Source organism: Macaca fascicularis, chromosome 14, assembly GCF_037993035.2.
Source record: "Macaca fascicularis isolate 582-1 chromosome 14, T2T-MFA8v1.1".
In the NCBI taxonomy this organism is placed as follows: domain Eukaryota; kingdom Metazoa; phylum Chordata; class Mammalia; order Primates; family Cercopithecidae; genus Macaca; species Macaca fascicularis.
The window spans coordinates 16,246,287-16,271,858 of NC_088388.1; the positions used below are offsets into that span (position 1 = coordinate 16,246,287).

Here is a 25,572-nt window from a genome sequence, read left to right on the forward strand (position 1 = left end):
GACAAGGTAGCTGTTTTTATCACAACTGATATTAACCCTACATCTAGCACACAGAAGCGGTAACTTAGTTCAGATATGGGGAGGACAACCTCAGGCTCACACACTTGCTGGCCGGCTCCAGAGGGGCTGAGGCATCTGCAGGAGGACCACCTCCATCTGGGTAAAGGGGAGGGATTGGGGGAAGGGTCCCTTCAGGACACCACTGTCTCTATCTCCCCATTAGAGAGCATCCCCATGACCCCAGCCTCCCAAGAACTGGATTCCCCAGGAATGCCTGGGGACTCCCAGGTGGAGAATGTAGTGCTGGCTTCACTGATGTCTCTGCTGGAGAAGCATAGCCTGGTCAGATCTCCAGGCACTGCCCAATTCCCAAGGCTGACCCTGGGGAGATATGCCCTACCATCCTGGGCATGAGGCTATGGGTTAGGGCAGAGTGAGGGAAGTCGTGCTGAGCCTTATGTGGAGACAGTCTTCTTACCCCTTCTCCCCCTGGGGTGGGGGGTCATTGGGCAAGGCCTTTGCAAGTACCCACCGTTTGAGCCTCCTGAACTACTCCTGAAGCTGTCCCCTTCCCTACTTCCTGTGCCTTGTGTTGAGGGGCCGCCCTCCATCTACAGTTGAGCTGGTGCTGCTAAGACCTCATGATCATGCCTACTCTGACTGCCAGATGCAGATTTATCGTGAAGCTATCAAAACATTCTTTAGGCTCATTCACTAGCATGAGCCCCTTCTAACACCTAATTTTGTATTCTTTCTAAAGAGATGCCCCCAAATTGTATATGCTTAGGATTCACAAAACCTAGGTTTGCCCCAGAGCCCTGCCCTGGGGCAAGTTCTGGGCCTCTCACTGTAAGAGAGGCCAGAAAAGGGGATAGAGGATGTCTGGGTCAATGGACCCAGCTTCCTGTTCTTGCCTCCTTCCCTGAAGGGCAGGACATGTGGGTTCCTTTTTGGCCATGAACTGTGGCACTGAACCAGTCATTTTCCCTTTCTGGCCTCAGTTTCCTCATCTGTAAGCAAGAGGGTTAGATAAGATGGTTTCTAAGGCCCCTTTAGCTTCTAACCTTAGAAAACGGGACACCTTATTAAGACCCTATGGGGACAGGCCTGGCCGACCCAGCTGAGTAGCTCACAAGGCACCAGGCCTCACTGGAGCCTTTTCACCGATGTTGTAAATGAGGACTGCTGAACTCCTGGAACAGGGTCCCAGCCTACGACAGGACCCCAGGCCTGGGAATCAAATCCCCAGAGTGAGGGGCCAGATGTGTGTGGGTGCGGGGTCCCGGAGAAGAACAAGAATGACCCCTTCCCTGGTTTGGAGAGAGAGCTGTGGCGTGTGATAAGGAAAAATTCACCGACAGCCCATGCCTTCGGTTTCCTTCTAAATCTGGGACCCACCCAAGTCAGAGACGGGGTCCCTCACCACTGTCTAACCAGTCTCCCTGAAATGCAGCCTCTGTTGCTGGGAAAGGCATGGGGCTTACTCTTTACTAACCGAGTCATGGTCAGGGCAGAGGCGGCTGAAGCAGCAGGGCTGAGGCCCCCGGGAGTTCATTCTTCTCTCATGGGGTGTAGGTGATGGAGTTAGTCAGACGGAGGTTCACATCCCAGCTCTCTCCCATCCTGACTGTCTGGCCTGGGGCAAATGACTCAGTCTCTCTGAGCCCTGGTTTATCTTCAAAACAAGGGAAACTAGTATGTACCTCACAGGATTACTCTAAGGATTAAATGAGATAACGTGTGTGAAAGTGCCTGGCACCTGGTAGGCCCTTGTGGCCATCTGTTCTACGTCATCATCTCTACTCTTTGGGAAAGGGACGGCTCAGGTGCTCCTGCCCCAGAGGTCCTAGGAAGCAGATGGGGTCAGGCAAGGAGTGAAGGTGAGATTGGGGTCTCAGCAGGGGGCACTGCCTGTCCGCTGGAGCAGTGGGAGGCCCAGACACCCGGGTCCCAGCTGTGCTCATGGAGTGAGCAGCAGCAATGAGAGCCCCTCTTCCCTCCCATGCCCCCTTGCTCAGGCAGGGTCCCCTGTGGGGAGGCCTGGAGCCTTTGTGAGTGTGGGTCCCTGGACAGAGGCCTAGTGGCCTATGGAGAAGGCCCCCGAGTCAGTGGACTGCTTCTCCGCCGTGGTCTGGTCGCTGGGGTACACTGGGTTGGTCAAAGCGGCGATTTTCAGTGTAGTCTCATTCACCTGCAGGCAGAAGAACTGGTGTTGCTGAGTTCTGACTACGGGCAATGTCCTCCCATGTGACCCCATCAGCAGTGGGTGCCCATGACCCGGTCATGAGGGGAGCCAGGATGTCTGTGTGATCCCAAGGCCCCTCCTATGTACCCCAAGGGCAAACAGAGCCCCCATTCATCCCATGGCCTCCCCTAGTCCTGCCCCAGAAATGGACAGGGGAGGTGACAGGGTGGGGACCTTGACAGAGATGACCCACAGAACCCCTAAGATTCTCTGCAGAGCCCAGTCTTGGCCAAGTCTTCCCTTGTCTGGACCCCAAATATTCATCGATGCCTGGTGAACTCCCCTTCAGAAGGCCTCAGAAGGGGAGCCACTGAGAGTCCCTGCCCCACCTGCCCTGCCCCCTCTCCCTTTCATCCAAGGGTGTCCCTCCCCCAACTCACCTCCTCAAACTTCTTGGCCTTGTATTGATCGGCCCCCTTGAGGAAGTTGAGCAGGATGATGTCACAGAGAACAGTCCCCTGGAGGAGGAGAGGCAGGGCGGGCTCCAAGGGATGCCCTGGGGTGGCTGGGATCAGGGTGGCAGGAAGTGGTGGGCTCGGGCAGCACCCCCAAGCTGCCTAAACGGTGGGCAGGACATTTCACCCTTGCAGCACACTTTTGGGGTAGTGCTATGGTTTGAACGTCCTCATCCAAACTCATGCTGAAACTTAATCCCCAATGTGGCAGTATTGACAGGTGGGGCCTTTAAGAGGCGATCGGACCCTGTGGGCTCTGCCCTCATGGATGGATTAATCCGTTCATGGATTCATGGATCAATGGGCTCTCATGGGAGGGGAGCTGGTGGCTTCATAAGAAGAGGAAGAGAGATCCGAGCTAGCACATCTGCAGAATGAAGGCCAGGGTGGGGACCAGTCCTCCAGGGAGGCCTGACTGATGTTCCCTCTTAGAAAAATGCCCAGGGACTTTGCAGGATGTTTCAGGGATGCCTTCCCAGCTCCTAGGGGGTGACCCAGACCACAGCTGCACAGAGAGAGGACTGCGTGGGGGGGAAGGGTGGAAGTCCCTGAAGGCAGGCTATGTGCCCACCCTGCCACGTGGGCTCTGTTCCTCATTAAGGCATCCCAGGTCTGCAGAAACCCAGAGCCTCCTCCCCCAGCTACACGGTGAGAAACAGGAACTCTGTAACAGGTGGAGCCTCCTGAAAACGGGAAGGCTGCTTCCGGAGGTAATGAGCTCTCCATGACTGGAGACGTTCCAGCCAGTGCCGACGCAGCAGGGTGGTGGCCAAGGAGACTGAAGCACCTGGCAAGTGCGGGGGGTGGGGACTTTACATTCCAGGCAGAGGCAGAGCTGCCCCCGTCACTCCCCTGCCTGCTGGTGCCAGTCTGGGCCCCACTCTGGCTGGCCCATCAGAGCCTGGAGGGGCTGAACTCACCACTCCCACAGAAGTAAAGGCCGCCACAGAGCTGATGATGGTGGGGATGATGTTGAACTTGCCAGCCTGTGTGCACAAAGACCAAGGCGAGTGGGCAGAGGGCCCACGGGAGGGGGGTGAGGCCTGAGGCTGCACGTGGAGCCAGAAGGGTTCTTCATGGATCAGTAGGTCCCTCCCCTTCACGGCACAGGTGAATCGATGGGAGAGTGACCCACTGAGGGTGTCAAAGCTGGCCAGCAGCAGATCCCTGCCCCCCAGAGGAGCTTCTTCAGAACCCGAGAGGTGGTCTGGGCTGCCTCCCCTGTCCACCCCATCTGCCTGGCCCATGGACTCACATTCCCGTACACCAGCACGTCGAAGCGGATGCCGAAAGCCTTCAGGAGGGTGCGGTACTCACTGCCGTTCTCCATTTTGTAGTACTTGGCAAACCTGGAGGTCAGAGGCAGAGATGGGTCCCTCTGTGGGCTCCTTTCTCTCCCGCCTGAACCTTCTGGGTCCTCCAGAGCCCTGTGTCTTCGCTCACTGAGCAACCCTTACCGACGGTTTCTGAGACACCTGCCACGCCCCTCCCTGTGTGGTTAGCTGACCCCTCGCACAAGCATCATCTTGGGGGCTTCTTATAAAAGCAGATTCCTGAGCTCCACCCTGAACCCACAGAATCAGCATCTCTGTGGGTGCAGCCCAAGAACTTGCCTTTTATTTATTTTTATATTTTTGAGACAGAGTCTCACTCTGTCGCCCAGGCTGCAGTGCGGTGGTGCGATCTCAGCTCACTGAAACCTCTGCCTTCTGGGTTTAAGTGATTCTCCTGCCTCAGCTTCCCGAGTAGCTGGGATTACAGGCACGTGCCACCATCCCTGGCTAATTATTGTATTTTTAGTAGAGATGGGGTTTCACCATGTTGGCCAGTCTGGTCTTGAACTCCTGACCTCAAATGATCCACCTGCCTCGGCCTGTGCTGGGATTACAGGCTGAGCCACCATGCCCGGCCAGAACTTGCCTTTTAAATAATTTCCATCAGTGATTCTGATGTGTTAGAAAGTTTGAGCCACTGCTAGACTCCAAGCTTCTTCAGTTCCATTTGTCTGGGTCTCCCAGAGCCCAGGTCACTCTGCTTATTTGGGCTCAAAGCCTGGCTCTGCCGCTTACTGACTGTGCAACGTTGGGCCAGTTACTTAACATCTCTGAGACTCAATTTCCTCATTTGCAGGTGGGAATAATACACAAAAGTCCTGCTTCATCAGGCTGCCATGAGAACTGAGTGAAACCACACACGTCAGGGGTGTAGACAGTGCGCGGAACACAGTAAGCGCTCAGGAAACACTTGCTGACGTTGGCCATTGTTATTGTTAACATTTATAGAGCAGTTTTAAAAGGCGCTTTCAGACTCCTTGTCTCATTTCACCCTTGCAACAAACCTTTGGGACAGTGCTATGGTTTGAATGTTCTCATCCAAAACTCACGTTGAAACTTAATCCCCAACGTGGCAGTATTGACAGGTGGGGCCTTTAAGAGGCGATTGGACCCTGTGGGCTTTGCCCTCGTGGATGGATTAATCCATTCATGGATTAATGGATTAATGCGCTATCACGGGAGGGGAACTGGTGGGTGTGTAAGAAGAGGAAGAGAGATCTGAGCTATCACATTAGTACACTCAGCTCTGCTCCACGTGACACCCTGTGCCCGAGACTGCAGTCCCCACCAGTAGGAAGACTCACCAGATGCGGCTGGCTCCACAGCCTTGGACTTCTCAGCCTCTATACATGAAGAAATAAATTCCTTTTCTTTATAAATTACCCAGATTCAGGTATTTCTTTTTTTTTTTTTTTTTTTTTTTTTGAGACGGAGTCTCGCTCTGCCGCCCAGGCTGGAGTGCAGTGGCCGGATCTCAGCTCACTGCAGGCTCTGCCTCCCGGGTTCACGCAATTCTCCTGCCTCAGCCTCCCCAGTAGCTGGGACTACAGGCGCCCGCCACCTCGCCCGGCTAGTTTTTTGTATTTTTTTTAGTAGAGACGGGGTTTCACCGTGTCAGCCAGGATGGTCTCGATCTCCTGACCTCGTGATCCACCCGCCTCGGCCTCCCAAAGTGCTGGGATTACAGGCTTGAGCCACCGCGCCCGGCCAGATTCAGGTATTTCGTTAGAAGCAACGGAAAGCGGATGATTATAGATAGGCATGTGATTGCTCTGTTTTTCAAACGAGGCTCTGAGGGGGTGAGGTGACTTGTCTGGGGTCACCCAGAGCTGGTGCTGAGTTCACCAGCTGGTGAGCTCAGCACTAGATTTGCCCAAGTCCAAGACTTTGACCCCTGCACCTTCTCTGCCTTGGCTTCCGGGTGCCATGAACTGTGCTGGGGACTTCGGAAAATGATCCCATTTCATTCTCACCACAAACAGGGGTTAGTGTTCACCACACAGAGGTGAGTGTTCAGACCCCGATTTTGCAGATGCCTATGGTAGGGAGGAGATTTGCCTGTAGTTTCGCAGTTAGTGAAGTGCTGGATTTGGGATTCAAATCGCATCAGTCTTTGGCTTCTAAAGCCAGTGCACTTTCTGCTGTGTGGCTCTGCCCATCACGGGCCAAACTCTCACATTAGGAAAGTGTCATCTCTTTGGGCTACTGTCCCACAGCTGTAAAATGGGTTTCTGATGCCTGTAACCTTGGAAAGTGGTGAGGATTACGTGAAATCAAGGGAACGAAAGGGCCCAGAAGCTCCTTAGCCTTGTGGGGTCGACATTGTTCCCTCTCAGTGTCTCCAGTCCCCACAGATTCCCAGGCCTCTCCCACCAGGGGTCTGAGAAACTGATTCCCTGAAAGTGTTCAGTGATTGACGTGATGCTCCTGACAGGGATATTTGCATTTGAATCTGTACAACAGAGAAGGAAATGCTCAACCCAAGTGAATCAATCATGGCGGGATTACAGGCATGGGAGGAAGATAACTTGTGATGGGGAAGGAAAACGCCGCCGCTATCTGCTCTGGCTGCCATCTGGCAGTGGGGCGCTCTGGAATCAGGCAGAAATGAATCTAAATCCTGGCTCCACCACTTGTTAATGTGCCTCTGGGGTTCCTTAGCCTTCAGGGTGTCTGTTTCCATGTCTATAAGCATAGGTGTGCTCATGCCCCACTAGAAGGTCTGTTGGTGAGACAGGGTAAATGCGGACATCATTGAGATTCTTGTGTTGGAGACTCTGTCTGCTCCTCCACACCCATTCTCTGTCCCTTCTGTGCCCAGTTCCAGGCCCTGAGAGCCTGGTCTGCAAAGACTGCTTTGGCCTCCATTTCCAGGTGGGTTCAGCCAATGGAAGGCACTGACAGGAGATCAGAGGGCAGGGAAAAAGAAAGACCAGGGCACTGAGGTGGCTGGGCAGCCTGGGCATTTTTTCAGGTTCTGGGAATTGCTCCTCTCCTCGCTCCCGCCAGCTTAGGTGGTAGCAGCTTGGCCTCATTGCCAGCACAGAGGCCCTTCACTGGCCTGGTTAGTTCCCCTCCCTTTACCTCGAATGCACCTTTGTGTACAGTCTCTTTATTCAATCACCCCTGTGAGGCCGCCCACTGTTTCCCCTCAGGACACCTACCCTGACCACTCCCCTTTACAGAGGAGCAAGTTCAGTCCTAGAGAGCTTTATCTGGGTCAGGAGGGAGCACAGGAGAATGGGTGACACATTTTCTCTCTGCCTGTGCGTGGGCGTGAGCAGAGCTGGTGTGCCTGAGTGATGCACCTGTTGCTCCAGTAAGGCTGAGAACGACTCAGTGAAAAAATGGTTTCCAGGGGAGCCTGACCTGGGAAGGTGTTTCCTTTTGGGCTGTGCAGCTGAGGGAGAGGCAGGGGAGGCAAGAGGATCCCAAGAAAGAGTAAGACCCAGAGTAAGAATGAGAGTGACCCTGAGAAGGCAGCAGAAAGAAGTACAACCACTTAGCTGGAAGAGGGCTTAGAGGTCAGGGAAAGAGGGGAGGGGCTAAACCAGCTTTAAAATGATGCTAAGTTCAAGTCTAGGTGGTGGAGGAAGATAGCTTCACAACCAAGGCAAAACAGAACGAATTCAAGGTGCGGCAAAAGGAGAATAATAGGATGGACACAAGAGAGGACGTCATTTCCACAAAGACGACAGGGTCTAAGAACATAAATTCTTCAAGGAGGACTCTCAGGATATTTTAAAGAAGTTTGCAAAAGAATTATCTGGAATGGGCAGAAGGCTCCAGGAAGTCCTTACTGTGGCTTTCAGATTGTTCTGAAGGTAAGTACAGACCATCACTGTCTCCATGCCCACTGTTTTTAGAGCACCAGCAATATAGGTGGTTCCTTAATATAAGCAACTCCCCTAATCTCATGAAGACTACACTGTTGTTGACCCATTGTACAGATGAGGAAACAGGTGAGAAGATAACTTGCCAGAGCTGGGATTCTAATCCATACTGATGCCTCCAAAGTTCATGCTCACGTCCCTTGAGCCGTCCTGCCTCTGAGCTCTTGGAGGCTGTTAAGGATAACGCAGCTCTTGTGCGAGATCTCAAAGCCTTCTAAATACTGTGTTCTGTCTCACATCACTGGAGAATTCAAGGCCCTTGTCTCAGAGATTTGGCTTCTCATGCCCATGGGAAGTGGGCAGGGGCGAGAGGGTAGGTCACAGATGTTTGGCTAGGGCAGAGGCTGGGCCTGCGATCCTGAAATCTTCACTGCTGGCCAAAAGCTGCAACCATGAAAACGGCTCTGACAGTGACATCAACTTGGAGAACAAAAAGTCGTATCCTGGGCACTGCCGTTCAAAGTGAGGGCTGGCTAAATTTATCCTGGGAAGGAATGTGAAGGGAACAGGGAGAAAAATCAAAGCGGACTTGGTTTTTCTCCAGCACCTGCTTTCCAAGAGGCAATAAGCATGGTAAGATCATTATCTCACCAACCACCCACCCTCTGAGGAGGGTTGGCAGGGACTGGTTCTCTTCCCGGGTGGAGGGAGGAGGAACAGAGCTCAGGGAGTGTGGGCCCAGGCTGCAGACAGGAGGGGTAACCCAGGAGTCCCAGCTTCTGCACTCTTCTGTGGCTGATGGGGATCACAGAATCTGCCCACCCCTGGGGCAGAGACGGCTCATTGGTCACCAGGATCTGGTTATCTCCTCTCTTTGCAGATGATTAGACCACATTTCCCAGTCCCCTGCATTTAGCTGCGGCCCCATGACTAGTTTTTGCCAGTGAAATGTGAATGGCAGTGAGGTCTGTTCCCTCTGGACTGAGGTGGTTTAGAGCAGTGTACCTTCTACGTCTTCCCTTTCCTCACCGGACGGCCAGTTGCTCAGGAATCAGGAGAGGACTCTGAGACTCTAGAGAGGCTGAGTCAAGATGGTAGGAACCTAGAGCCCTGAATGACTGCATGGAGCTCCCTACCCCCACTGGCCCACAGTGCACTGTGCCATAGGCAAGAAATCGACCTTCACATTAAGTCACTGAAATGAGGGGTTTGTTTGTTATAACAACTAGCAATACTAACCCTGACTGTTACAAACTCCCAGAATTTCATGGGCAAGAGATGTAATTTGCCAAGGGACAAAGAAAGAGCTGAAGTTGGGGAGTTACTCGGCATTAGACAGAGGGCACAGTCCCTTGATGCTACATCCCAGGAGTAAACCCTCTAGGGAGGCCCTAGGGGATCTGGGTGTGGTGCTATGGCTGTTGTGAATTAGCTTCTTGATCTTGGGAAAGTCAATCGACTTCTCTGAGTTTTTTACTTCAACTGAAAAATGGGAGGAAAAAGAGCTCTGAGGAGGATGAGTTGAGAGAGTGTCCATATATAGCCAGTGCTTAAAACGCATCCCTTTCTTATCCTAGCATTAAGATAAAATGAAACAATATCTACATTGACTTTGATCATTACACTCTCCTGGCTCCTGTAGATAATGATATTAGTAATAATGACAGCCAGCATCTACTGAGTGCTCCTCTGTGACCAGACACTGTGCTACGTGCTTTATGCTTATTAGCTCATTTAATGCTCATAACCACCCCATTGCATTTAAGTACTGTTGCTACTCCCATATCACAGCTGAGGAATCAGATCAGAGAGGTGAACCAACTTGTCTAAGGTCACAAAACCAACAGTGAGTGAAGCTGGGATTCGAACTCAGGCAGTCCAGTTGTCGGACCCACACTCTTAGCCAGCATTCTACACTGTTCTTTTGTTGCCTGATTTCTGTGAGGTCATAACTAATTTTGTTCTCCAGCTGGGGCATCTTTTTGCATTTGCTAGGTGGGTCTCCATGCCCAGAATCCCTGGCTGGGAGCAGAACAGGAAGCCTGGGGGGCCGTGCAGTGTCAGGACAGAAGGACCCTGCAGCCTCCTCATCCAAAAAGGGGAATGGCTCAGCTACATATACCATGCCCAAGGCTTGATTTCCCCCAAGTCCTCTGGTTCTTACCAGATCACTTTTTTTTTTTCTTGGTTAGGATTGGGGTTGGTGAGAATGACAGCACCATTTGATACCTTGGCCCTCCCGACCTGGCCCAGTCCACCTGCCTTATCTGCAGGCTCTTCTTCCTGCCACACACTCAAGTTCCAGCCACACCAGACTACCTGCCTTCCTGCATTTCCTGAACACATCCCACAGACACAGACGTCTATGCTTTTCCCCATGCTGTTCCTCTTGCCTCCCTTTTCCACTGTGCAGACTCCAATTCATCCATTAGGGTCCAGCTCAGATGGCCTCTCGTCCTTTTAGCATTCAACAAATATTTGGAGCATACCTACTCTGTGCCAGATACTGTTTCAGGTACTGCTGATACCTTGCCAAGCTCTGCTGTCATGAGAAGGAGAGAAATACTAATTAACCACACAAACCCATAAGTAGCTAAAATCAGATATAAGGAAGGGCTGGGAAGGAGAGGAGTGCCATTCTATGAGCATGGTTAGATGTCTGACCTAGGCTGGGGGTTAGGCAAGGCTTCATGTGAAAAGGACCCTGAAACCAGAAATACCATTTAATCCAGCAATCCCATCACTGGATATATAATGAAAGGAATATAAATCCTTCTATTATAAAGATACATGCATGCATGTTTATTGCAGAACTGTTCACAATAGCAAAGACATGGAATCAACCCAAATGCCCATCAATGATAGACTGGATAAAGAAAATGTGGTATGTATACACCATGGAATACTATGCAGCCATGAAAAGGAATGAGATCATGACCTTTGCAGGGAGATGGATGAAGCTGGAAGCCATCATTCTCAGCAAACTAACACAAGAACAGAAAACCAAATACCGCATGTTATCATTCATAAGTGGGGGCTGAACAATGAGAACACATGGACACAGGGAGGGGAACAACACACACTGGGGCCTGTTGGGAGTGTGAGGGGAGGGAGAGCATCAGGATAAATAGCTAATGCACGCGGGACTTAATACCTAGGTGACGGGTTGACAGATGCAACAAGCCACCATGGCACACGTTTACCTATGTAACAAACCTGCACAACCTGCACATTATCTCAGAACCTAAAATTAAAAAAAAAAAAAAAAAAAAAAAGAAAGTGACCCTCGAGCTGGGGCTTGAAGGATGGAGAGTTAAAAGGGCAAGAAGGCCAGAGGTAGGGGCCGCTTTCCTGGCTGAGGGAACTGCAGGCCCTCTCATGGGAAAGAACGTGGTGTTTCTGAAGCAGCTGGAAGAGGGTTGGTGGGCTGGGGGGTAGAGGCAGATGGAAGTGGCAGCGGCTGGGTCCACACGCCCCAGTTGGCAGCCAGTTGTGTGCATCTCTTCCCAATTCCACGTTTAGTGACTTCACCCTGGTAGCTTGAAATTGACCATCCTGGAGTATTTACCTCACAGAAATCCAGCAAATGCTACAAACCAGGGCCATGAGCTGAGACTGGGACATCCCCTGGGGCTGCCTTTTCTGTCTCTATTAGGATTCAGGCCTCTACTACAGTATCTGCCACACCAGACTATAGCTGATAACTTGGACTATGGACTGTGGACTATTAGCCATATCTCACTGTTTCTTTCTTTCTTTCTTTTTTTTTTTTTTTTTTTGAGACAGAGTCTCGCTCTATCGCCAGGCTGGAGTGTGCAGTGGCACGATCTCGGCTCACTGCAACCGCCACCTGCCGGGTTCAAGTGTTTCTCCTGCCTCAGCCTCCTGAGTAACTGAGATTGCAGGTGTGCACCACCATGCCCAGCTAATTTTTTGTACTTTTTTAATTTTATTTTTTAGCAGAGACAGGGTTTCACCATGTTGGCCAGGATGATCTCCATCTCCTGACTTCATGATCCGCTCACCTTGGCCTCCCAAAGTGCTGGGATACAGGCATGCGCCACCGCACCTGACCTCATATCTCACTGTTTCTGTCTGCCCAAAGGCCTCATGCCCACAGTAGGGGGTTGAGTAAATGCTTGCCAGAAGAATAAATGAACTTCTGGGATTCTTGACATCTCAAAGATTGAGTTTAGCTAGGTTGTCCTCAGGGCTCCCTCCTGCTGTCGCTGGTTTCTCCAAATGCTCCCAATTCTGCACGTGGAGCTAGTATAAGGTGGTAACAACAGGCTATTTCTCTCCCCAGCAGAAGACGGTTAGGTTCGGCAGCGAGCTAGGTGGGAAAGTGGGTGCCACTGGTGGGAGCCAGCCTCTCGATAGGGGCAATGGGGGAAAGAGTAGGAAAATACAGGCAGGACAGTTACTCCTGCTAGGCACGAGGCTAGAGGCTTCCATACCTGTTGTTTCATTCAGGACTCACAGCAACTGAACGAGGTAGCTGGCAGCTTAGGGACTTTGAAATGAGATGGTCCTGGGCCTGAATCCTGGCTATGCCACCTAGTTTATACGACCTTGGGCGAATTACCTCTCTGAGTCTGTTTTTCCATCTGTAAAATGGAGATGAGAGCAGTAGCTGTAGGGTTGCCTAGAGGATAAAATGACTCTGGAATGTGAAGGTTGAGCACAGTACCTAGCACACAGCTTTCTATTAATATTGTGTACTGGTCATCAGGCAACATTCCTGATTTTACAGGCTGGGGAAAGGCACAGACATGCTCCATAGGCTACTCTGCCCGCAAAGGGCACAGCTAGGATCTGAAATCTGGCTGCTTGACTCCAAAACCCTCGCCTACCCCTACGGCCTCCCTAAGAGAGGAGCCAAAAGGTGTTCATTGCAGCCTCAGCGGGCAGGGAGCTTGTTAAGCTGGTGTCTGTGAGAACACTCAGCTGTGGAGAAAGCACAGCACGGCTGTGACTGTAATGATGCCATAGGCATCAGAGGAAAGAACAGAGCCCGAACAGCTGCCAGCGCCGAGCTGGAAAAGGGGAAAGCAGCCCCAGAGGCACAGGCAGGGCCGGAGTTGTCAGGGCCGGGGGCTCCTCTGACAGGCGCGGCTGGAAGGGCCGCTGGAGCCCAGACACTTGAAGGGAAGCGGGAATGGTTGCCTGGTGGGCGGAAAACTCTGCGCTTGCCCCAGGAGCCAGTCTCTGGTCTGGGGAGCCCTGCAGGTGGACCTCTGCAGCCCACATTTCCTGGCTTCCTCCCCCTGGTTTCTGGGGAATTTGGTCAATGGGCGGCACTGGCAGGGGACCCAAGGGTGGGAAGAAGGGGATGGGGTATGTATCCGCTTGCTGCTTCCCCGCTCTGCCTTGATTTTGCCTGTGGCTGTGTCACTTCGACCGTTGCTCCTGTCAGGTACCCCAGCTCAAAAACAGGCTCCCATTCCCCGCCGCAGAGGCGGCAGGTCTACAGTAGTGACGGCTTCCCTGAGTGCCTCGACTCCCATGCTGGTCCCTGTTGCGTAAATTTCTTCACAAACCCCAGCTGAATGTGCTTTCCCTCTGGGCCCTTCACTGAGACACCCCTAGCTGTGACCAAACAGGACACCTCTAACGCAGGACTCAATCGAATGATTTTGAGGCCTAATAGTGCTGGGATGTTGTGCGTGCATGTGTGTGTGCGTGTGCTCCCTTGTGGCATTACCAGCAATAGATAAAGAATGAGTAAGTACAAACGTCAATTACCATAATAAATCATTTGTCAGATGCGCTTCTGCAGGGCAGGGCTGGAGCTCCATTCCAATGTGATTGTAATAGGTCTATAAATAATAGTGCATGCTTCAGCAGCCCAAATTTCCACAGCCCTTCCTCACACACCCACACACGTTTGATTCAGACTTTTAGAGCTTGAAGGAGCCTAAAAGATCATCATCTTTAACCAGCCCATTTTACAGAGGCAGAAACTGAGGCCCACAGAGGCGATGAGATGTGCTTTACATCACATCCAGGATTTACAGCAAGGCCTGAACTGTAGCCCACAGCCTGGGCTCCTTCTGCTTTACCTCTGCTTCATCTTGACTATCCTCAGCTTGCCCCAGCACAAAATATATATTTTTTTATAAGCATTTTTGTTATTTGGATTCAAGTTTATCATCACTATATTAAAACTTGCTTGATTCTAGGAACTGGTCTGGTTCATCTCTGTGTTCACCACAAAGCCCAGCATGTGATATAATCTGGAAGTTGAAAGAGACCTTCAAAGTTCTCCCTACATTATCTACAAAGGGTTTCCCTGCCGATGCCTGAATACATTCAGTGCAAGGAAACTTACTACCTGTAGAAGCAGCCCAAATTTAGCTTTGGATAGCTCTAACTGTTAGAAGTACTTCCCCATGCTGAGCTGACATTTGCAGTAGTCAGCAGTCAATAAACGTTTGCTGAATGGAGAAGGGTTTTTTTATCACGATGTACAAATCCCTTGGAAGCTCTCAGACATCTGTTTAGAAATGATCCATCCTCTCATGGAGTGGTGGAAATTCCTTCTTAAAGCAGGGACACGTAACTGTTACAGCAGCAGGAAAAACAGCAACAAACTTGCGGGAGCCGGGTTTGACTTGCAAGGGAAAACTTGGGCCTGGAATTTGGGTTTCTAAGTGAAAGTGGTGGTGTTCTCAGCAAAGCTTTGCCTGGTGGGAAGTAATTTTGCCAGCTGAAATACACTTTTACAGTTGATTTCATACTGATAGGAAAATATCTCCTGGCAGACTCTTTGCTTCAGGGTGGGGCAACATCCTTAGAACACGCTGGAACTCTTCTCCTTAGAGAAGGGCCCAAAGCCATCCTTATTTATTCATATTCCAGGCACTAAATCAACCTCAAAGGCAGACATTAAAATGAATGCTTCTTGTTGATCTTTAAAAAATGCATTACTATTAATTTATCTTTAATTAATAAGGTAGGGAAAGATCAATGGACCTGGAGCCAGAAGATGTACCTGAGAGCCAGGTTACTCGATGTCTGCCCCTGAGAGGGATCTTTTGGGCCTCAGTTTCCTCATCTGTAGAATGGGAGTTACCACACTGGTCCTACTTGTGGTTGCAAGCACAGGCTCTGGAGCCAGGCTGCTAGGGTTTGAATTCTGGCACCAGCAGTAGGAGCTGTGTGGCCTTGGGCAGGTAGATGAAACCCCTGAGCTCAGGTATCCAGTTCTAAAATGTTCTCTTGAGCTGTTACTTCTTTTTTGACTTTTTTATTTTTGACAGAGTCTCACTCTGTCGCCCAGGCTGGAGTGCAGTGGTGACATCTCAGCGCACTGCAACCTCTGTCTCTGGGTTCAAGAGATTCTCCTGCCTCAGCCTCCTGAGTAGCTGGGATTACAGGTGTGTGCCACCACGCCTGGCTAATTTTTTTTTTTTTTTTTTTTTAAAGTATAGACGGAGTTTCACTATGTTGGCCAGGGTGGTCTCAAACTCCTGAACTCGTGATCCGCCCACCTTGGCCTGCCAAAGTGCTGGGATTATTACAAGTGTGAGCCACCACTCCTGGCTTTAAAATGTTCCTTCTTCAGGGTCAACAAGATAATCCACACAGAGCATCTGCTAATTCTCTGGCTCACTGGTAAGTGTTCAATGAGTGTTAGCTAGTATTTTCTATGAATAATACTGGTTGCTGTGAGAATAGGGTAGGCATGAACATGATAAAGGGCTGTCTAAATCCAGGATCACTCTAATTGCATCACTTCCACTGAAACCTAAAAAAGATGAAGAAGCAAATGGATTACGGAGAATTCAAGCAAGTACACTTCCCATGGAAGAGGGCCTTCAAGTGTTTCTGTGGAAATGATGGTGCTGGCTGCTTTTAACACATATTCTATGGCTTTTGGAAAGAGAAAAATCCAGATTGTAGAGAGAATGATCAAAGCCAAGGGTGCACTTTGATTCTGTCTCTGTCAATTGGCCTAAGATCTTGCTGATCCACACATTTTTGCCTGGAAGCAGGACAGGCGCCAAATCTCCGAGCTTCATGAAAGCTGCTGTGGGTACATTTCCAACATGAAACGATCACTAGAAACACCTACCGCACCAGGAACATCTAGCAGCTGAACAAGTGTTTTTTTGTCCCAGACACCAAGAGAGGAAATCCAAAACTGCGTTGCCTTTTAGTAGCAAAGCTGTCTTAGGAACTCTCAGAGGAGAAACAAGAAATCAGGCATTTTGAAATGCACCGTTTCGATTCTCTCCCATCAATCACACCAGCCATCGCCACCGGGTATATCTTACGGCTATTTTTTTTTTCCTTTTTTGCAAGCCATGTGATGGCGCAAGGTATGCTGGAAGCAATGGATATAGATCAAATCCCTGGATTTGAGTCCTGATGTGCCTCTTAATTAGGCTGTATAATCTCAGGCAAGTTTCAAAATCTTTCTGAGCCTACCTTGTGGGGTGGGGAAAGATGGCGAGCTGTGAATCCTGTCAAAAATAGGTGTGACAGGGCTTTGCAAACTTAACTCTAGGGCTCTTAATCTGAGATGCAGGGATAGGCTTTCATTGATTATTTATTTTTTAGAATTTTTAATCTTATTTTTATAGAGAAGGAGTCTTGCTATTGCTGCCGAGGCTGGTCTCGAACTCCTGGCTTCAAGGGATCCTCCCGCCTCAGCCGCCCAAAGTGCTGGGATTACAGGCGGGAGCCTCCACACCTGGCTATGGGATAGGCTTTTAGAGGGCCTCAAAGTCTTGGAATTTTATGCTGTATAAATATCAATGCATAGAATAAGAACTGGAAGGAAACTCATTAAACTGTCCCAGATGTTAACTCCCTGCAAAGGGTGCAGGCCTAGGGAATGAAGGGGACTTCCCATGTCATTACTCTGTATACAACAGAATTGCTCGGATTTATTTCTCCGAGAATGTATTTATATCTTATTTGTAGAAATGAAATAACTTGGCTAGGCGTGGTAGCTCACTTTGCCAGCACTTTGGGAGGCCAAGGTGGGTGGATTACTTGAGGTCAGGAGACCAGCCTGGCCAACATGGTGAAATCCTGTCTCTACTAAAAATACAAAAATAGCTGGGCGTGGTGGCGGGTGCCTGTAATCCCAGCTACTGGGGAGGCTGAGGCAGGGGAATTGCATCAACCTGGGAGGTGGAAGTTGCAGTGAGCAGAGACTGAGCTACTGCACACGCCAGCCTGGGCAACCGAAGAAGACTCTGTCTCAAAAAAAAAAAAAAAAAAGAAAAAGAAAGAAAGAAAGAAAAAAGAAAGAAAATATCCTTTAAGAAGATAACTTGCCTGCGAATTTTCTCATGTCTGTGAATATGTGCATCTTCCTTGGATGCATCTTCCCCACTTCTCATCGGGGGCATAAAGCAGTTAGAGACCTCTGAAAGTTAAGGAAGGGCTGTGATTTCACAGATGAAAGTTGTCAGGACTTGTCCTGGACATCTCTGCAGTTGTCCCTCTGGTAGACGCTCCTCCCTTCCTCACCCTGCCCTCGGCTGCCTCAGTGGGCCGCTTTGCCTCAGCTCTGGCTTCCCGTGAGGCTCTCCCGAGTCACAGCCACATGTCAGGCTGTCCTCTGCTCACAGCTCTGTCCGTCTCCATGTTCCTGTCGCTGCTTCCTCTCCTCGCCTCTTCAGACCTGGGTGGTAACCGGTGTCCTGTTTCTGGCCCTGGTACTGCACTATCCTGTGTGGTTTCCGTCCACCCTGCCCACACCTTTGAAACAGTCTCTTTATTAAACTCTCCTCAGATTACCCAGTTAGAATGTGCCATCTGTTTCCTGCGGGGACCCTGACGGATACAGTATTTTTAATCTGTCATTGCACCATCAATGCCTATACACTCACGCATACACACACACACAGACACACTCACTCTCAGCCTCTCACATTCACCCACTAACAAATACACCCACTCTCACGAACTCACATGTGCGCACACACACACACACACACACCATCACCTGCTCCCAGGACTTTGGGAAACATAGTACTCTGGTTAAAGTCCTGTTCCTGTGAATCGAGGGTCTACCCGGGCCTCAGAAATCTCGCCAACAGAGAAGAGAGCCTCCTGAAGAGCTGCAGGGCTCTGCTGAGAGCGCCTTTCGCTTGTGCACCACTGAACTGGCGACTCCCAACGGTTCTTATTTTTAGAAATTGCTGCACTTTGTCTGCTAGAAATCCAGATGACCCCACCGACTGCAATCTCAATATGCTTGGAAAGAGGCTTCATAAAAATACTAAGTTAAAGCAGCCCACAGAGTCTTTTAGCCACGCAGAACAGACCAAGGAGTAAAAATAAAATCTCTCCACTAAATTTCAGGTAGGGGAAGAACAGAATCTTCAGGGGATCACAGAAATAAAGATTAATTTGCATGGACAGCACCAAGTACGCTGGGGAGGAGTTGAAGGGAGAACATTTTGGCTCAATTTGAGGTCACCTTTCCAATGACTGGAGCAGGCCCCTTTGCTTGCCACGGATATCAGAGATCCCCCAATGTCAGGGTGATTACATGGGCCCTCTATAAACTCTTTTAAATCACAGGGGTCAAATTAGGAGTTGAGATCCAATGACCTCTGAGGCTACTCTAAGATGCCCCCTTTGGAACTTCTGCTTTCTCATCTGTAAAGTGACCACCTGACTTTGGGTGACTGCAAGGGAACTTCAACAGCTATAAATTCTCAAAATCTCTGATTCTGCAGGCAAAAAGCTACAAAAAGTAGGGGCGGGGGGAGTGACATTTGGAAGGGAGCTGCGAATGTAATTAGTGATGGAAATGTGAATCTCTAGCTGCCTCTGGATGTCTTAGTTAGCAGATTCAAACAAGGCCGAATCTTGGCTGAATAATTCCACTCCTTCCAGAGCAAACGGCAACAGTAGGGGTGTTGAAAATTCTGCCTCTGTTGGAGGGAGCGGCAAATGAATTTGTTTGGGAGACAAAGGCCAGGCTATGAATTGCACCGCCAGCATCTGCTAGTCTTTAAATCTCCCTGGAACTTGAATTCTTTGTTTTTAAGCAGGGATGAAAGTGTCAACCACATAGGCAGGCTTTTTTTTCTGAGGATTAACAAGTACAAATGTCCCTAGTCTTCCTGGCTGGGGTGGAGATCATCCAAAGAAATATGTTTTGAATCCAGGCTCCCCCTCTTGCTTGCTTTGTGACTTTGAGAACCTTATCTAACAGTGAGGCTCCATCTTCTCCTCGGTAAAGTTGCAGGGGATATTGTAGCACCTACTTTGTAGGGCGGGCAAGGAACGCTGAGCTGAAGCACACAAAGCATTTTGCATACAGGGTGACTAGTATGGTTTCTACCGGTAAGTAGCTTGGTGAGATTCTAAAAAACAGTGTAAATTTTACCATATCATAGAAAGTGCACCGTGAGCCACACTGAACCTGGCTTTGTGACCCTCTCTCCTATTCGAGGATTCAGAAAGACGGCTTTGCAGCGTCCCACACGTGGGCTCTTAGCTTAGCCTTGGGTGCCAGCAGTTTGAGGGTCACAGGAGGGTGGTGGGTGGGCACCCAGGTGAAGGGACTGGAAGGGGCTTGGGCAGAGCCCTCTGCTTGCCACGGATATCAGATATCTCCCAATGTCAGGGCAATTACTTTGGCCCTCTGGAAACTTTTAAATCACAAGGGTCAAACTAAGCAGCTTTGCCTCCTTCTCTGGCCTGGAGGGCATTGTTGGAGGAGTCAATTATTTGAGGTCCTAAGAGGGGGTGGTTTCTCTTAGGCCTCTGGGTATTATGCAGGCAGGGTCTTTGGAGATACTCTGTCCTGCCTCCCCAAATACCCTCCAAGCTTATTTAGGACCAGGTCTAGCTCACATCCTTCTGTGCTCAGGTGGGGAGGGAGGGAAGGCAGCTGCAGTGCAAGAAATTGGAGATGAAGAACTCCAGACCAATTTTTCTTTAGATGAGAGATGCTGTTCTAAAACTGTATGATATCAGTAGTTGGGGGTCTTTATAATATTCACATTCTTCATAAGCTTTCCTGCCAAATGAGTTATTTGGAGGATTAAAGAATTCCCAATGGCCAAAGGGAAGTTATGTAGATGAAAACTTGCACTTTAGATCAAGAGAATTTTATTAATATGTTACTATTTTAAGCCACCATACAAATATCCTTTGTATTGATCTCAGTGTGATATACCAACTGAATAAATATGCCAATTTCTGCCAGTGAGCCGAACAGTATTTTTAACCTACTTTAAAATATGTGTTGTTTCCTATGGTTTTTTTAAAGTTTGGAGTTGATTATGAAAGTACTTTCAATTTTTAAAGATTCTTCTTTCCAGAGAATATACATGTATATTTTAAACTATTAAATATAAAGCTTAATGGGGTGGGCGATTATTTTTTAAGTGATAAATTAACATTTTAAAAAGGTGAAATGATTATTTTTGGCTTATGTATGCCATTGTATCAGAGAATACCACCTCAACAAAGGAAATTTGAGTAACAATTATTTGAATATATTCAAATGTATATTCTTATGTTCAAATGTAACTGAAATATATTCTTATGTATTTTTCCCCCTGGTCACAGCCTATTTAGTCTATTTAAGCTGTTTAGTGTATAATGTTGTGTACTTAAACAGGGCCCCGCCAGAAACTTCAGGATCTTCAAAAATTGGGGGGAATCTACAATGTATACATGTATCAAAACATCACATTGTATCCCATATATCTACACAATTGTTATTTATCAATTAAAAAGAAAATAAAACTTTTAATAAGTAGTGTTGACCTTGTGGTCTACACTTTTGAGAACTGCTAACCTAAGATAACTGAGTACGGTCCTTAGCATGTTGTAGACAATTGGTACATGTTTAATGGATTAATCGATAAACGAATGATTCAGAAAAAAAGTAGGAGAGAAACAAAACAGAAAGCTGAAGCTTTTCACACATTGGTTAATTGAATCCTGAAGATCACAGCAGTACTATCACCATTTCAGAGATGGGGAAATTAGGATGGGAGAAGACCAATGGCTTGTTCAAGCGCTTTCAGTTGCTTCCAAACAGTTTATTCTCTGATTCCTCTCTCCCTTTCTTCAAAATGGAGAAACAAAACAAAACAAAACCTGAAAGGATCCCTGAAGTCTCAAAGCCATTGGGATGATATTTAAAGACTGGTCTGAGTTCTCGTTTGGAGAGGCATTGAAGAAGAGCCAATGACAATTATAATTTGCTATTGGTGACACATGTTTGTGGACAGACACGCAAAAGTGCCATCTTGTAAAATGTAAAACGATACCAGTTATCACCCTTACTTTGTAGAACGAGAAACCTTAGAAAATTCAGGCCCAGGGCAGGGAATGCACCTATCTGGAAGTCACTTAAGCACGTTACAGTTTCAGGCCGGTGTTAGGAACAGGCAAAGAATCGCAAAACCCCAGTATTTCAAGAGACCTTGGCCTTCTCTTCTAACTACTGACCTGCAGCAGGAATCCCTGGTGTGGTCCCCTCCAGTGGTAAGGAGACACTGTCTCCCAGGACACCCAGCTAGACCCTAATGGCTGTTCCAGAGTCCTTCCTGATTTGAAATGAAACCTGAGGTGGGACTTGGCGCCGGGGGTGAGTGGATGGTTGTGGGACCTTGTCTCCCCGATAAACATTGCTGCTTGAAATAAAGTTCTTTAGAACAGCCCGCAACTTCTTCTCCTGATGTCCCAGGAGATAGGGGATTACCTGAAGTTGTAGCCTGGGGACACGCTGCTCTTCTCAGAAACGCTGTCCAGCCGGGTGAAGGAGTACTTGGGGATGCACTGGTCCCAGGCCTTGTCCAAGTCGCACACCCAGCCAATCTTAATGCCCAGAACGCCACCCTGAAGAAAGGAGCCGGGTATGAGCTTTCCTCTCGCCCTCCGACTCCCTGCGCTGGGCCAGGGTGGGGGTGGGGTGGAGGTCGTGACAATTGATTTCCTCCCATCCTCCAGGTGGGAGACGGAGGCAGGGAGAAAGGAAAGTGATGTGTCACATGCTGCTCAGTAAAGAAGTGCTGTGGTGGCCGGGCGCGGTAGCTCAGGCCTGTAATCCCAGCACTTTGGGAGGCCGAGGTGGGCGGATCACGAGGTTAGGAGATCGAGACCATCCTGGCTAACACGGTGAAACCCCGTCTCTACTAAAAATACCAAAAACTAGCCGGGCGAGGTGGCGGGCGTCTGTCGTCCCAGCTACTCGGGAGGCTGAGGCAGGAGAATGGCGTGAACCCGGGAGGCGGAGCTTGCAGTGAGCTGAGATCCGGCCACTGCACTCCAGCCTGGGAGACAGAGCGAGACTCCGTCTCAAAAAAAAAAAAAAAAAAAAAAAAAAAAAAAAAAAAGGCTGTGGCTCGGCTGCGGACACTGGAGCCTCTGAGTCCTATTTTTGGGATCTTCAGTCCTTTAGCTACAAAGTGGCCACAGGTCTACTTTCCCATCGTTTAGGGATTACCACAGATCTAAGGCCTTTCCCTGAGGTGAAGTGTGAAGATAGGAGTGGGAAACTGAGGCTTGAGGAAGGTGGGCTCAGCGGGAGCGGGCGCGGGCAAGACAGCTCCGCGTGGGGAGAGGAGAAAGGATTCAGGCACAAAGCCAGTGGCAGGCCCGGGATGCTTCCACCAGGTGGCGCTGTCTCGCGGCGGCTCCTGGCCAGTGCTGGCCAAAGGGCCCTGAAATCTGGGAAAGGGCTGAAGTTGGGGAGTTTGGGGTCGCGGAAGAATGGCTAGGTCCTCACCGTGCGCGCCAGTTTGGCAAAATCCTGCCCCGCAAACTTGACCACGTCCCCTACCCGCAAGATGGGGCAGAAAGGGTCCTTGTCCGGGTGGAAGCGGCAGGTCTTCATGTCCCTGGCTGTCAGGTTGGGAAGGAGGTTTCCCCTGGGGAGGAGCGGAGAGAGAGGTCGGCCCAGGGTTCATGGGAAGATCGTCTTATGCAATCTCCCCGCCCCCGCCCCCCGCCTTCCGGAGCCTCAGGGCCCTCCACGCCTAGCGGGGATCTGAGCCCTCCACGCCTAGGGGGGATCTGAACCCTCAGCCTTCATCTGGACCTCGCCATCTCTCTCCCCTCTTTCCTTTCCCTGCATCTTTCTGGTGCCCCATCACCCCCTTCCCTGTAGCAGGGTGATGTACATCGGTGACTAATCTCCAGTTGCCAGACTGGGAGTTCGGGAGGGCAGGAATCATTCCTGGTTACTTTGCGCAATTTTTTTTTTTTTTTTTTTTTTTTTTTTTTGAGATGGAGTCTGTCTGTTGCCCAGGCTGGAGTGCAGTGGCGTAATCTAAGCTCACTGCAACCTCCGCCTCCCACGTTCAAGCGATTCTCTTGCCTCAGTCTCCCAAGTAGCTGGGATTACAGGTGTGTGCCACCGTGCCTGGCTAATTTTTTTTTGTATTTTCAGTAGAGACGAGGTTTCACCATGTTGGCCAGGCTGGTCTCAAACTCCTGACCTCGTGATCCACCCATCTCGGCCTCCCAAAGTGCAGGGATTATAGGCGTTTACCACTGAGCCTGGCCTAGTGCACTTCTGTAGTGCCTGGCATTGCCCTCTGCACACGGCCAATGCCCACCGAGTAGCTGTGGAATTAACGAGTCAATGAAGGGGGACTGAACTGACTAAGAGAAAAGGGATTTCCACACATGGGCTAGATGTGGGGAAAAAGAAATGGGACGAGACCAAAGGGTTTCAACCGTTGAAGGCATCCTCGACCCAGGACTAGGCCTAAGTTGTCCCTCTCCTACCCCAAGCAAAACTCCCATTTGGATCTGAGCCCCAAGGCAGGGAGGCTGGCAGAGAAACTGACCCCAAAGTTCCCCTGATCCTCAGTGGCCAAGGCCCGCTGGGAGATTGGGAATGGAGGCCCCGGGAGATGGGTCAGTGGAAGTGGGAAGAACTGTGGTGAGGGGGCATCTCCACTTCCCTGAAAACAAGGTGGCAGGGCTGGGGGCGCCTGCATCTTGGCTTTAGAGAAGAAGTGGGCACTCACTTCTCAAAGTTGAAGAGGGGGAAACGGATGCTGTTCTTGATGAAAATAGTGAAGTTCTCAGCTTCCATCATGATGGGCCTGTGGGTGAGCACAGGAGGCCTTAGCTTTCCAGGAGGAAGAGGGGGAAATGAAGGCTTTCACCCCCGGGCGACCTTTCCTGGTGGACACCTCCAAAGGCAGAGCTCTTATAGATAAAGGGCACCTTGAGAGCAGGCTATAGGAAGGGACTGTCTGTGCCTGAGGGTCAGAGCGGGAGGAGGTGGCAGGTGAGTGGGCTGGGGAAGATGATACCCTGGACCTGAGTCCACCCCCCCACACCAGGAAGGGACAATACTGGGGAGAGTCACAGACTCTCCTCAAGTTCAGAGATGCACAGCTCCCACATGGGCAGAGGGGAGCTGAGGTGGGGGCCTGTCTCCTTCCATCTGTCTTGGAGCCTTACATTTCCACCGTGTCCACCTCCGTGGGGCACCAGCCCTGGATCTCACAGGTCCGGAACACAGAGCTGTAGTTCACGCAGCGGCCAGTGAGGATCCCTAAAGTGGAAGCCACAGCTGCTGGATGGCTGCCTGCCCTTTGCTCCTCTCCCTTCCCTTCCTCCCCCGTCCCTTCCTTCCCCCCATCAGGGACCCTGGCAATGGGGGGAAAAGAATGGGCAGGGAAAAGGGAGCTGACTTCTTTCCTGCTTCTTCTCCTGAGCCCCAGACCCAGACAAAAGGAGGTGACAGCTTTCCTTTCATGTGCTTCCAGGCTCAGCAACCCTGAGGACCTCCCTTCTTCTTGCTCTTCCTTCCTTGCCTCTGAGTCTGTGCTGCAGCTCTTCCTTCTGTCTGGAATGCACTTTTTGAAGCCCCCTCTATCCTGCCAAATCCTATTCATCTTCAGGGACCTTCCCAAATGTCACCACCTCAAGGAAGCCTTTTGATACCACCCACCCAGAAGCACTCTCTCCCCCGCCCCCAGGCTCCACAGTCCTTTGTACCTCCTGGACAACACATGCCACTTCGAGCACCCCTGTCTGTCACCACCATCCTAGACTAGCAGCTCCTCTGGGCAAGGGCCATGCCAACCTTATAGCACCTGCTGGGTGTGGCACCCAGGGAACATCATGTAAATGCCAGCAGAATGACATGGAACAGGCTGGTTCCCACTCCCTCTCCGACGACAGGCTCTCCCCCATGGGTCCTGCTAACACTTGGGATTGTGGGGTGGGGAAGGGGCTGGACTCACCCCCGCCTGGGAAGCGCTCAGGCCCGCACTGGCTATCTGATACACAGCGGTATTTCTCCTCACTCTGTGGGCAGACAGGTCACAGGTTGGTGAAGGACCCTGTCCTGGCCTGGTGAGCCCCTCAGCTCCCATGGCCTCCCCACAGCCAGCAGCCGCAGGAGGGTGGAGGTCCCAGGTCCCAGCTGCAAGGCCAGACTTAGGGCCTCTGCTTATACCCCACCCCTCCCTGCCACCAGTCCTACTCCCACCAACATTTTCAGCCTTAACCTGCTTCACCCAACCTCTCTGTCTCCTCCCCTCACCTCTGGGCAGAATCCTTGCATCTGGTTTTCAGTAACAATCATCTTGGTGATGATGACAAAGACCGAGGTGCCCTTGGGAGGAGAAGAAGGGAGAGAAAAACATGCAACAGTCCCAGTCTGTGAGACAGGGACTAGAACTGATATCCCCTCTCTGCAGACGAGGAAAGCGAGGCTTGTGTTTAGTGACTTGGCCAAGGTCACAGGG

At 50.3% G+C, this 25,572-nt stretch overlaps 1 protein-coding gene across 1 annotated transcript in view; it reads right to left on the reverse strand.

The window, feature by feature from the left end:
* P2RX3 (purinergic receptor P2X 3) overlaps positions 1-25,572 on the reverse strand; it is a 34,181-nt gene continuing 8,609 nt past the window's right edge. The window contains exons 3-12 of the mRNA XM_005577865.5: positions 25,368-25,439; positions 25,066-25,129; positions 24,278-24,371; positions 23,836-23,913; positions 22,587-22,728; positions 21,561-21,697; positions 3,956-4,049; positions 3,621-3,686; positions 2,626-2,703; positions 1-2,191 (exon numbers count right to left, since the gene is read on the reverse strand). Of these exons, the coding sequence (XP_005577922.1) occupies positions 2,078-2,191; positions 2,626-2,703; positions 3,621-3,686; positions 3,956-4,049; positions 21,561-21,697; positions 22,587-22,728; positions 23,836-23,913; positions 24,278-24,371; positions 25,066-25,129; positions 25,368-25,439 (939 nt within the window). The 3' untranslated portion in view covers positions 1-2,077. The remainder of the gene's footprint in view (positions 2,192-2,625; positions 2,704-3,620; positions 3,687-3,955; positions 4,050-21,560; positions 21,698-22,586; positions 22,729-23,835; positions 23,914-24,277; positions 24,372-25,065; positions 25,130-25,367; positions 25,440-25,572) is intronic.